The following is an 11,789-nucleotide window of genomic DNA, read 5'->3' as shown; positions in this document are numbered from 1 at the left end:
CCGTTCCTGGAATCCAGTTCTGTCTTGGGCTCCCTCCTCCTCACATCCTCCCCAGGCTGTCCTGTCCACGCTTGTGGCCTGACCTCCATCTCCACACTGAAGCCTCCCAATCCTAAGGCCAGACAGTCTTCCTAAATTCCAAAGTCACGTATCCGGCTGCCCGCATTCAGTCATGTCAACCTTGTCCCGAACTCATCTCTTCTCCCCTCCTACATCCTCTGCCGGAGCAAACGGCACTGCATGCACTCATTCGCCAAAGCCCGTGCACAAAGCACCCCTCTGCTCCCGCCTTTGCACTGCTGTTCACTCTGGCCGACATGTCCTTCCTTTCTGAAAAAAATCTATTTGACACATACACAACATTATATGCAAAGTCACCATCCCAGATTTTTGCTTATTCTGTCTTTATTTAAAATAGACTTAAAACATGCATTAAATACAACATTTAATACATATAAAACTCTGTTACTAAAGAATAATATAACAAACAGCCATAAACCTATCATACAACCCGAGAACTAGAGTATTACTAATGACCTGCATCCACCTAGGTGTCCCTCTGTGACCCGCTTAGGTTCCCCCTCTCAGGGTTAATTCCTCTGCTCAATTTTGGTTTATCAGTGTTACTTCTTCTTTTTTTTTACAACATAGTTGTACCAGTTACGTGCGGTTAGACAACATATTCTTTGGTTTTGCTTGTTTTTGAGCTCCATAAAAATAGCATCACAGCCCATGATCTCCTGGGGTCTGCTTTTGTTCTTATTTCCTGAGATTCATTCTTATTGTCCCATATAGCTGCAGTTCATTCATTTCCACTACTGAATAATAACCGCTTAGTATGAATATACCTAACTTATTTACCCATTCCCCTACAGACAGATGGGACATTTCGGGTGTTTCGGTTCTTGACTATCATGAAGACGCTGCTATGAACGTTCTTGCCCACACCCCCGGGCACATGTGTGCAAGTTCGTTGGATACCCGAGGGGGAGTCTGAGTCGTAAGCCAGATCCTAACGCGTGCAAGAGTTCAGCTTTGGGAGGTAGCATGGTTTTCTGAAGCAGAGGTGCCTGGTCATGTGCCTGCACCCTGAGAGTTCTCACAGAGCTTCTTCGGCACCCCGTATCATCAGGCTCCTTAACTTCTGCAAAATATGGATGTAAAATGGGATCTCGTTGTTGTCTTTATTCATACTTCTGATCTCCGAGGCTGTGGAACACCTGTTTTATAAGCCATGTGTATTTCCTCTTCTGGGAAATGCCTTTCCAGTCTAATTCTGCCAAGTTTCTCTTTTTCTTAAATAGGAACCCTCTATCTATTCTGCTTACTAATCCTTTGTCAGTCAAGTGTAGTACAAATATCTCAAGTCAGGGTTTGTCTTTTCACTACTTTAAATTATTAGCTTAACATCAATCTTTAAAAAAAAAAACAGTTGATTTAATCATCTTTTCTTTTTGTGGTTAGTCCTTTATGTCTCGAGGGATTCTTTCCTGCCCTTAGGCTTGTCCACGCAAACACTGAAATATATATTTTTTGTATTTAAGATCTCAATATATTTGGAATTGATGGTTGGATAACACGTGAGGCAGAAACCAAATTTCACCTTTTCCCTTCAGATAAGCATTGTTGCAGCACCCCGTGTGGAGTCACCCTGCCTGTCCTCCCGGATGCGCCAAGCCACCTCCACCATGTTGTGAAGGTCAACACACTCACAGGTTATCCTGCAGGCTCCTTATTTCACGGCACTGCTCGGAATGCCCACCTCTGCACCACGTACAACAAAACCTACTACCTCGTAACCTCTTCTTCACATTTGGAAGCACTCAGCCATTCTTAGTCCTTTGCTTTTCCATATAAATTTAAATATCTGCTTGTCATATTGAACCCAGACTCTACTATAATTTCTGCTGGAAATGGCACTGAACCTATAGATCAATTTGGGAAGATGTGATACCTTTACAACCCTTCATACTCCTGTTCATGAACAAAGACAGCTTGTTCCTGCCTTGTTTCTTCATCTTCATCCCTCACATCCCAAATCAGGCCTTCACCTAAGCATTGCCCTCCCAAAATATCCCTACCGCCATCCTGACTAAAGTAGGCTAAGTGTGTCTTTCATGTGCTGACTTTGTCAGATGCCTGCAATAGTCTAAGCCAAAGATGATACAGGCTGAGTGTGAGGTTTCATGTTGGAGTGGTGGCACCATTCTTCATGACTGAATTTCACGGTTGGAGAGGGATGAGACGAGACACATGGAGGTGTCTGTCTGTCTGCCTGCCTGGAAGAGGCTGCTGGGTGTACGCTGTGCTCTTCAGGACAGAGCTTAGATGGGGATGCTGACTCCGTGAGATCACCCACTGGAACTACACATGCCAAAGAGGCCACTAATGCCAGGCCCTTGAGGCACCAGGATTTAAATGGGCAGAGGAAGAAAAAAAAAACTATGAAAACGGCTGAGAAATGATCAGAAACACAGAAGGGTAAGCAGAGAGTGATGCCAAGGGGGAAGCAGGGAAAGGAGAGTTTTGAAGAAGTGGGTCTGCGTTGTCCAGGCCCACGCAGATGACAAATCTCCGTGAAGGCCACTGGGTCTAACCTCTGAGAGGTCACTGATGCCAGAAGAGGCAGGTAAAAACCTAACTTCACTGGGTTCAAGAGAGAAAGGGGGAGCAGGTGGGGGGCACACAGCAGTCAGTCAGTATCTGTTGAGGGCATGTCGGAGAGAAACAGAAAGAAGGCGGACTATTCTTACGCGAGTTCAGCTGTGAGCGCAGCGAGGACATAGGAGAATCTCTCAGAGGAGAAACGGGTTGTCATACACCCGATCTCCCCACCATCCCACCAACCAGACTCCTCAGTGTGGACAGCAGAGCAAGCGGCAGAGAGAGGAAGATGCCAAACAAGCGCCTCTTTACAGGGAAAAATACTGTGGGATCTTCAGTGAAAATGATGACTATGAGTGGGTTCGAATGACAGCCACAGACGGAGACAACCAGCAGAGGTTCTGCATGGACAGGCACTGACACTGCATTCAGGACGGCCACCTACCTGCCTTCCAAGTGTGTGACTTAAACAAGGGAGGGGGCTTCAACTTGCATTTTATATTCTTTCATGAATATACAGGGGCTCGAACTTGCACAAACTTGTTTCTGTCTTTGGAAAAAAAGGCATCCCTCATGGGATGAGATGAACAGTACATTTAAGGAAGCCATTCTGTCACATAACCAGCTGAGGGAAGAGATGGTAAATACCTAATGAAATCAGGAGACTCTTAGCAACTCTAATTCTGACGAAACACAGTCAAATATTCGGAGGAGGTTACCCTTTCTCACAGAAGAAGGTACCAAGAATAACACACCTGTTACAGAACAGAAGATAAGTCTCCCGACTAAGTGCCTCGGGAAACTGAGTCCCGTTCTCACTCACGCACAGACCGACTGTACCTCAAGAAGCACACAGCTGTGTATGCTTCAAGGGCAAGTGGTGGCTGAAAGGTCCGTTCCTCTGTAAGTCCACGTGGATACACTGCAGATGTGGAGGGTTCTCCTTCTCCGAAGATTTTTTCCTTTCACCTCCGATGCACTTGAATGTACATTTGCTAGAACTGCTTTGGGAACCAAGGCTTAAATCACGAGAGCCGAGGGAGAGGGCTGTCACACAGAACATGAGTCCTAACGGTTCATGGGACACGAAGGCAGCTTCCCTGTCCCAGTCACAGTGTAAACGGGGCTCTAATACCAGAAAGGGCACCTCATGCAGGCAGTCCAGTCTTTATCAACTGCGATCCCCTGGTATCTTTTCGCTTCCGTTAATCTATTCCCTTCCCAGGAAGACTAACCGTGTGCCGAGCTGGAGGCGCTACCCATTGAGCTCTACAGAAGCTACTGTGTGTCAGATCCCCTGCTACATGCCCTATGTGCATCACCTCATTTATCGGCCCCTCAGGCCCATGACAGAGGAACTGGTGTCCCCATTGTACAGATGAGAAGATAGTGTTGGAGAGTGGAAGCAATTTGCCCGCATTGCACAGCGAGTGGCAAAGGTGAAGTCCATGTTCTTAGCCATTTCCCCCAAAATAACTGAGAACACATCAGTGTGCTGTCCTACACTGCAGGAGTCTGCAGTCGGGTCGGCACAGAAATGGGGGAATTGAGTGCAATCTCACTGCTCGTCTGTCCAACTCTGCACAGGACACAGCGGCTCAGCCGAGAGCCTACTCAGCTCCAGAAAACAGTGACAAGATGCTAACTACCCTGAGCAGCCACTTCCTCGCCCCACCTCCTTCTTCGCCCTCAGGGCAGAGAATATGAAACTAGAAGAGGACAGAAATGCTAGAAGAACACCCCTGTGTCTGACCACCCTAGGGCAAACAGCCTGAGCATCTCTGAGCAGTCAGCGGTGAGAGCGGGCCTTCTGCCAAAGGGACTTCCGCACGCATGTAACCGGGACTTCAGAAAATGAAAATGAGGTCTTCCAGAGGGAGAGCAGAGTTGTACTTTCTTCCCTGTCAGAGTGCTGTTGCAACCGTTTTAGATTAAAATGCCCCATTTCGCACAGGGTGATTTTGCCACAGGGTCACGTTTTTCTATACATTTCTCTACTCAGCTAAGTCTCAGGCCTTTTTCTAAGAGAGCAAGAGAAAAAAAAAATAATAGTAAGTGGCCTCCTAGACGCAAGGTAAAAATGGGGAAAAAAAAAAAAAGCAAGTTGACTTGCTATGAAATGCAGAAGACCTCTAACTCCAGCTTGTCCTGTCTGTGGGGACCAGGAAAACCACCAGCGCTGTGCTTGCTGCTCTTCGTTCAAGGTCCCCCGGAAAGGAGCCGCTTGCTTCCCAAGGACACAGGAAGGCCCTGCTCCTCTACAAGGTTCCACCAAACAGTCTTCCAAAGCCTGGAGCAGAGTGAGGCGGCCGGGCTTATACGTTGCTACTACTGCTGTTCATTTTAAAGGCACTCTGGACTCTATTTCCTTGAGGATCCTCAAGCAGAGAAAAGGATTTTAAAAATAAATAAATAAACAAGTTACTCTGTGTCGTATCCCAAAATGGGTCCCAGCCATTTCTCAACCTCAGCCACAGACATGTTCTTCCGCAGAGCATAATCCTCAATCTGCAAAAGATTAGAAGCAGCATATCAAACCAAAATGATAAGACTTTCTGAAGTGAGGTTTCCACAGGATTTGCTAGGAAACCCGAAATGCCTTCCATTTCTTGTCGTAATAGCAATCTACTGAGTTAGATGGAGATGGATATTTATCTGTTCACCAAGTCGCCTCATTCTCTGGGCAGGAAACAACACGCAGTAAGTTGCTGGTGCCGAGATGCCGGCTGGAGTGTGTGAGCGCTGGGGGTGTAGGTGTGCAAATGGGAGGGCGAGCATCGGGGTAACGAGCTGATATCAAATTAAGACATTAACTGGGGGTAAATTTCATCACGCTTTCCCTCCCTTTTGATTCTCATTCACATGTAAAATAAAACAGGTTCTTCAGTTCCATTTAAGACAAGATAGGCATCTAGGGAAGCCATACACAAAGAAACGGCTAACTTACCTGATCCTTGGAAATTTTCCCCACTGCAAAGTATTTGGACTTCAAATTGGAGAAGTAAAGGCCGGATACTGCTGAAGCAGGTGCCATTGCTAGGGATTCCGTTAACCTAATGCCTGCAGAGAGCAACACGGGGGCGGGGGGTAGGGGTGGGGGGGAGAAAATGCTGATTTCTCCAGTGCCTAGCATAGGGCCTGGCGGTTGGCAGCACCCAATAAGCTCTTGTTTAGGAACGAACAGGTGAATGAAAGTGAGCTCACGCCTTGTAGGTGGACACATGACACAGCATGAAATTCAGGCCGATCTCCTCTAACCCAGGGGGACAGACCTTGAAAAGACCGTCTGTACCCCCCCGCCCCCTGCCAGTCCTCCAATCTCAGGGACAGAGGCCTCCACTTGGTCCTATACCTGGGCCTCTCAGAGAAGGAGCGCCAGCCCTGGGAGGAAGGCACCATCTGGACCCCCAAGCTCCTGCCCCTTGGGATGACCAACAGTTGGGCCCTGAGAACGAGCCCACAGGACACAGAGGGAGCACCGGGCTGCCCCATCCAAGCCTCTCATCTTATGGACAAGGAACAGAGCAACACAAAGCTTCAGCACTTTGCTGGAGATCACCAGGAAGCTCACGGCAGGGAAGGACTCGAACCTGTATCGTACAGTTCCGGGAGTCCACACCATTCCTGCCAACGTACGTCCAAAAGCCTCAGTCCCTCAGCTGAACCCAAGTCCCCTTCACCTGATCGGCACTGATGGCACACTTCTGATTCATTCCACTGACACTGTTAGTTGTGATAATAAAGGGGAAAAGCTGAGAGGCGGGGGCGGTGTCCAGAGACTCGGTCTGTGAGCGGAGGGAGGAGGAGCTGACGGGAACTACGTCACTGAAGGCTCTGAAGGCCGCTAATGGTGAGATTAGAAGCAGGGACAGCCCTGTAGCAGGAAGTCAGGGCGGGAGATGGGTGGGAGCTACGATAAGCTAAATTCTCATCCATTACAGCCCAAGATAAACTACTGGGAACTGATCCATCTAAAAGTGGGGGGTGTGAGACGGCTATTCAATAATGTGGACGTAAAACAGTGAGATCAAGGGCTAGACAGGAGGAAGGGGGGTTCATTCTGAGCCTTCCCACGTGTTGACACGGGTGGCCACATGTGCACTGCTGTGTGTGACCGGAGCAGGCCCATGACCCGCACAGGGAAGGAGGGCGCTCCCCGCTCCCCGCACACACCCGTGCACCGCTCCACGTCGGCGAGCTTCCACATGGTGAGCTTCTCGCTGTGGTCGGGCTGGCTGGGGTAGCCGGGCGCCGGCCGGATGCCCTCGTAGCGCAGCCGCCGCAGGTCGGCGACGTCCAGCTCTTCGTGCCTGCAGTAGGCCCACAGCTCCCTGCGGACCCGCTCGTGGAGCTCCTCCGCAAAGGCCTGCAGCAGGGAGCGAGGTGTGCGTGTGGGCAGAGGCAGGAGCCCCCTGCACCGGCGCCCCCCCGCCCCCCCGCCCCCGCCATCAAAGCGGACCGGGGCAACCCCCGCCCTCGCCTGCACCACAGGCGGGAGGAACTGGGCAAGAGGGGCCGACTGGATTCTCAGTTCGCTTGTCGCTTCATCAGCTGCTCTCTGCCCAGTTTTGGCCTCAGCCTGGGCTCTGACGTATCCTCTTCAGTGATCTGAGGATTCGAGGGCCTTGAACTGAAAGACTTCCCTGACAGTGGCCACGAGGAGAAGCGGGGACCACTACAGCTGCCAGTTCCTCCCCTGCCAGCCTCAGGGGAAGCAGAGGGGACTCCGGCCACGCACAGGAAGATGAATCTACAGAGGATCACAACACGAGAACGAGGAGCCCTGGCGTAGAAATCTGTCCTGAATTTTTCAGGCTCCTCAGGAAAACATCACACTACAAGCAAAGGGAGACATCAGAACTACAGCGAAGAGGTCGCGGTTCTAAGGACAGCTACAAACTACAGCATCGCTGGAGGCATTCCTTTGCCCAAAAGATGATGTATGAGAGCAATTCCAGAAGGGCTGATTTTTAAAATTGCGTGTGATGCTAAGGCCAGCCTCATCTGACTCGGTAAAAACAAAACGGCAGGACATGGGTGCTAAAAGGGCTGCTTAGCGCCTGGCACCGTCACGTGCTCCCCCACCCGGTCTGTCCCCAGCGCTGCCGCTCTACCTCAGCCAGCCGGTCTCCCAGAGCCTTGACCATGATGCTGCTATAGTCGTCACACTCCTGCTCATAGGCCTTGCTCAGCTCCTCCACCCCGAAGCAGGCGACGGCAAACAGACCCAGGTAGTCGCGGACGCCGGAATGCAGCGGAGCAATGAAGTCCGAGAGGCACTGGTATGGGTCCGCGCTGGCAGGGTCCTTCTCGGCCTTCAAACCCAACAGACGGGCAGACAGACCGTCAGCACGGATGTGGGAGCAACACGCAACAGCAATCTTGTCTCTTCAGACGGATCTCAGCTTCACACAGTGATGTCTGTTTTGTTCCCTGTTACATCCCCAGTACTTAGAAGAGGGCCTGATATGTAGCGAGTATTCAGTAAATATTTGTGGAATCAACAAGTGAAAGAAGATTCTAAAAAAATACATGATGTGACATGACAGACAGTCAAGAAACCACTGAATTTGCTCCTTCCCACATTTACTGCATGCCTCCAGGCACTGTGCTGGGAACTGGAACCCTAAACATTCATATAAAACAAATTTCCCCCAAAAGTGTTTTCAATTCAAGATCAACATTAAATCCAGAAGTTACATCCAAAAGGGATCCACAAATGCCTAAGCCTCTACTTAGCATCAACAGACACAGTTCAGCAAACTTCTGGTCAGCAACCCAGGGCCCCGTGCTGCCCGCCACAGTGGTGGCTCAGGAGACCGCGAGGCCACCCCTGGGCCAGCCTGACACCAAACCCAGAATTCAGCAGCCCAGCTTCGGGAGTCTCTCCTCAAGGCCAGGTGCCCGTACTTGCCCATTTCTCATGCCCAAATGGTGATGGACTCCCCCCTGCCACCAAGCAGACAAATAAGGTCGTATACATATCTCACAACCAACAAACACTTGCCCAGAAGGTAAAGAGCTAGTAACTAGTATTTACTGAGTGCTTACTGTACGTCAGGCACTACTCTTGCTGCTGTACAAGAACTCGCTAATTTCACGCTGTCAACAACCGTGTGAAGTAAAGAAGTGATACCATCAGCCCCATTTCACAGACAGGAAACCTGAGGCAGACAGAGCTTGATCAGCAAGCCCAGTGTCAGATGGTAGTAGGTCCAGGGGTCTGATAACCATAACCCACGCTCTTGACCGCTGTACGGCACATAAGACTGATCAATTAATCGGTGAGCAGCACGCCAGAGGCTTCAGAGCTATTATTTGCTTGCTGGCTCTGGAAACAAGCACAGCCTAACCAACACTGGGCAGGAAACGGTTAAATGGCCAGAAGGTGTTTGGTAATGGCCCGCGGAAATGTCACAGAGCACAGGGACCACTATGCGGGGGCCATTATCAAATGATGTACTCTGTCCATCCACCATTCTTCACTAACAAAAGCCAGAGGGAGACACAGAGCTTCCTGGCACCACAAGGGCAGACAGGTCACGGAGCCCCTTCACAGCTCGAAGAGACAGCCACTACAGTCTGAGACAGAAGCCTCCCAGAGCAGTAAGTGGCTGCAGCCAGAAGCATCTTCCGGAGCACTGGAAGAGAGCCCCTCCTCAGCAAGAGCTATCTGAATGTGTCACACATGCACATCGAGAAGTCCTGCTGTTAAATGCCCTAACACAGTCTGCCACAGCCTGCCGGGTCACGAATGGTGTTGGACATAAACACCAGGCCAGGGCAGAGGTTTGTGACCCGAATTACACCGGCAGAAGAAAAGTCACCAGTTGGCTAGTGGGGGGGCGGGGGGGGGGCGGGACTGTAACATTACAGCCGGTGGCCTTCTGTTCTGTGGTGTCGGAGCCTGGGGGCAGACAGGAGTGATGTAGCTGCCCTACCCGATCTTATTACGGTATCAATGTCCCAAGTTTAAGAATCCCTTCAGACGCTGTTACGGTGAAACTAGCTGTCATTATGAATTACGTGGTGGCTATGATTAAAAGCAATACTATTGCTTCTGAATGACTGAGAATGGTAGTGGAACTTTGCAGGACGATTTACTGCAACCCTCTGTTAATGGCTCTGGTGAGTTCTGGCTCCAACTCTGGATGAGGACAACTCTTTCATCGCGGCCACAGGGACACGCACGAGGTATCTGCGTTCTTCCGGGTGGGGACACAGGAGAGGCAACCGTGTTGAGAAATGCCAGTTCTCACCACACTGAGGGAAGCCACCGGGTGTGGACGAGGTGGGCTCTCCCCTCTAAAGCTCTGGACTTGGCACCATCTCCATCGGCCTTCATCCCCCTCCCCCCGTAGAATGGAAACATAAACTGTCTACAAGGCAGCGTGGAAATGAATGAAGATGGTCCATCCAGCACCCGACTAAGCACCTGGCACGTCACAGACGTGTCTTCCCCTTGAGAAAGGGAGCCACCGGCCTGTTTTAATAATATGCATGCACACAAACCGATGTTTTTGATCAAGGAAATGTCCGTCTGTGTGTGACCACCGAGGCGGCAACAGCGTGTCCCAGCGGCCTGTCCAACACCACATCTGACACCCCTCTCCTGCTGGTGCCAAAGGGCCAGCCTCTCAACCCACACTGGCTCCTTCTGTCCACTGTCCTCCCAAATGCCTCGGCCTCGGGCCTATGAGTGATCATTATTTGGGGTGAGGTGGGCAGACCTATCATGTATACACAGCCCAGGCTTGCTTAATTCCTAGTTATGATTTTTCCAGCACCGCGGCCCCTGTACCTGCTGCCTTAGCCCGTGGAAGGTGGCTATGGGCTCCGCGGCCGGTGGCGCAGCGTCCTCCGCGTACAGGTGGATGTCGTCGTCCACGCTCTGCGCCGGCCAGAACCCCACCACGCCCCTGGCTTGGAGCTTCTTCTCACTGATCAGCACTTCCAGCATGCCCTGGGCATCGTCATAGACCTTTTTGGCCTCTTCACCTATTAGGAAAACATAGTCAGAATTCACTTAAAAATGCCAATGATAGCCAGCAAAAAAGACTTCTTTTTAAAGCCACTCCCCCTCCTCAGCCAGCCTCTCCCATCCCCCCTCTAATCCCCCCAAATACTTCACTGGTGCCTGTCAGCAGCTGAGGGTTAGTGGTTCGGGCTGACTGCAGCGCCCCTGAATGCCTCTATTCAGTAAGAGGCAGAGAGAGCCCAATCTGGGGCTCCCCAACGCAGTCTCAGACAGCGAGTGAAACGGAGCCAGCCAGATCCTTCCATCACCGACCTTCTACATGCACCCATCACTCCAGTGACCTCACAGTGGCCTCTGGGGCCGTGGACCAGGTAGAGGAGGGAAGTGTGGGCCCAGCCCCTCTGCAGGGGCTCCAGCGCTGCACTTGGGTGGTTGTCCCTGCACGATGGGCACCTGGCTCCCCCTGACCCTCACCCCAACTTCCTAGCAGAACACCCCTCCACCTTGCTCTCCTCTGGCTCTCTCCTAATCCTCTAGCGGCTTGGCATTGTGATCCCATGCCTCTGGGGGCAGATTCTGGGGGTGGGGCTGGGCCTGAGAAGTGGGGCCAGCAGTTTACCAGCTCACCCACGTCTCCAGCTTGTCGCTCCCTCCCCCCACCAGTGATCCAGGCACAATGGGCTCCTGGCATTTCCCCCAATGGGCACATGTGACTGTGCCTTCCCAACCTGTCTCCTCTGCCGGGGACATCCTTTTCTCCAGGAACATCTCATATCCCCAATCCCAGTCCCTCCCACTTCATCTTCAAAAAGTACTTCACATACCACCTCCCCCAGGTCTGCCTCGTCATCGTATGTTCACAAACGCCCTGGACTCAGCCCCAAGGCAGGAGCTTGGCGGGCCACGCAGGAACTACCCATCGTTGGCGGCCACACCAGCTGTGAGTCCTGCACTGGAGGGCCGGGTTTACCCCCGTTACCTTCTGTTTATCCCCGGTGCCCGACACAGAGCCTGCCTCGTAACTGACATCAATAAGCATTTATCAAAGAACAGATCAACAGAATGCCCAATTATCCCATAAATAAGGACCGATCTAGCAGTTTAAAACCACAGAAGAGCTGAACAGGTGAACGATTATAGCAATAAACTATATCCGACAGAATCCAAACCCTCTGCCCTTTCTCCTCTTCAAAGTCCCAACACTATG

General features: G+C 51.2%; 1 protein-coding gene across 5 annotated transcripts in view; it reads right to left on the bottom strand.

Moving 5' to 3' along the window:
- Positions 1 to 399: 399 nt before the first annotated feature.
- Positions 400 to 11,789, bottom strand: part of MTR (5-methyltetrahydrofolate-homocysteine methyltransferase) — a 99,244-nt gene continuing 87,854 nt past the window's right edge. For all 5 annotated transcript variants that reach the window (XM_028104523.2, XM_028104525.2, XM_028104524.2 and 2 more), the window contains 5 exons: positions 10,406 to 10,602; positions 7,719 to 7,919; positions 6,778 to 6,970; positions 5,552 to 5,664; positions 400 to 5,112 (listed from right to left, as the gene is read on the bottom strand). In XM_028104523.2, coding sequence (XP_027960324.1) covers positions 5,026 to 5,112; positions 5,552 to 5,664; positions 6,778 to 6,970; positions 7,719 to 7,919; positions 10,406 to 10,602 — 791 coding nt within the window. In that variant the 3' untranslated portion in view covers positions 400 to 5,025. The remainder of the gene's footprint in view (positions 5,113 to 5,551; positions 5,665 to 6,777; positions 6,971 to 7,718; positions 7,920 to 10,405; positions 10,603 to 11,789) is intronic.

The sequence above is a fragment of the Eumetopias jubatus genome, unplaced genomic scaffold, assembly GCF_037043125.1.
Source record: "Eumetopias jubatus isolate StellerSeaLion01/CBP00866 unplaced genomic scaffold, mEumJub1_p1.0 scaffold_17, whole genome shotgun sequence".
In the NCBI taxonomy this organism is placed as follows: domain Eukaryota; kingdom Metazoa; phylum Chordata; class Mammalia; order Carnivora; family Otariidae; genus Eumetopias; species Eumetopias jubatus.
The sequence above is the reverse complement of the archived record's forward strand: the minus strand, read 5'-3'. Positions and strand labels throughout refer to the sequence as shown.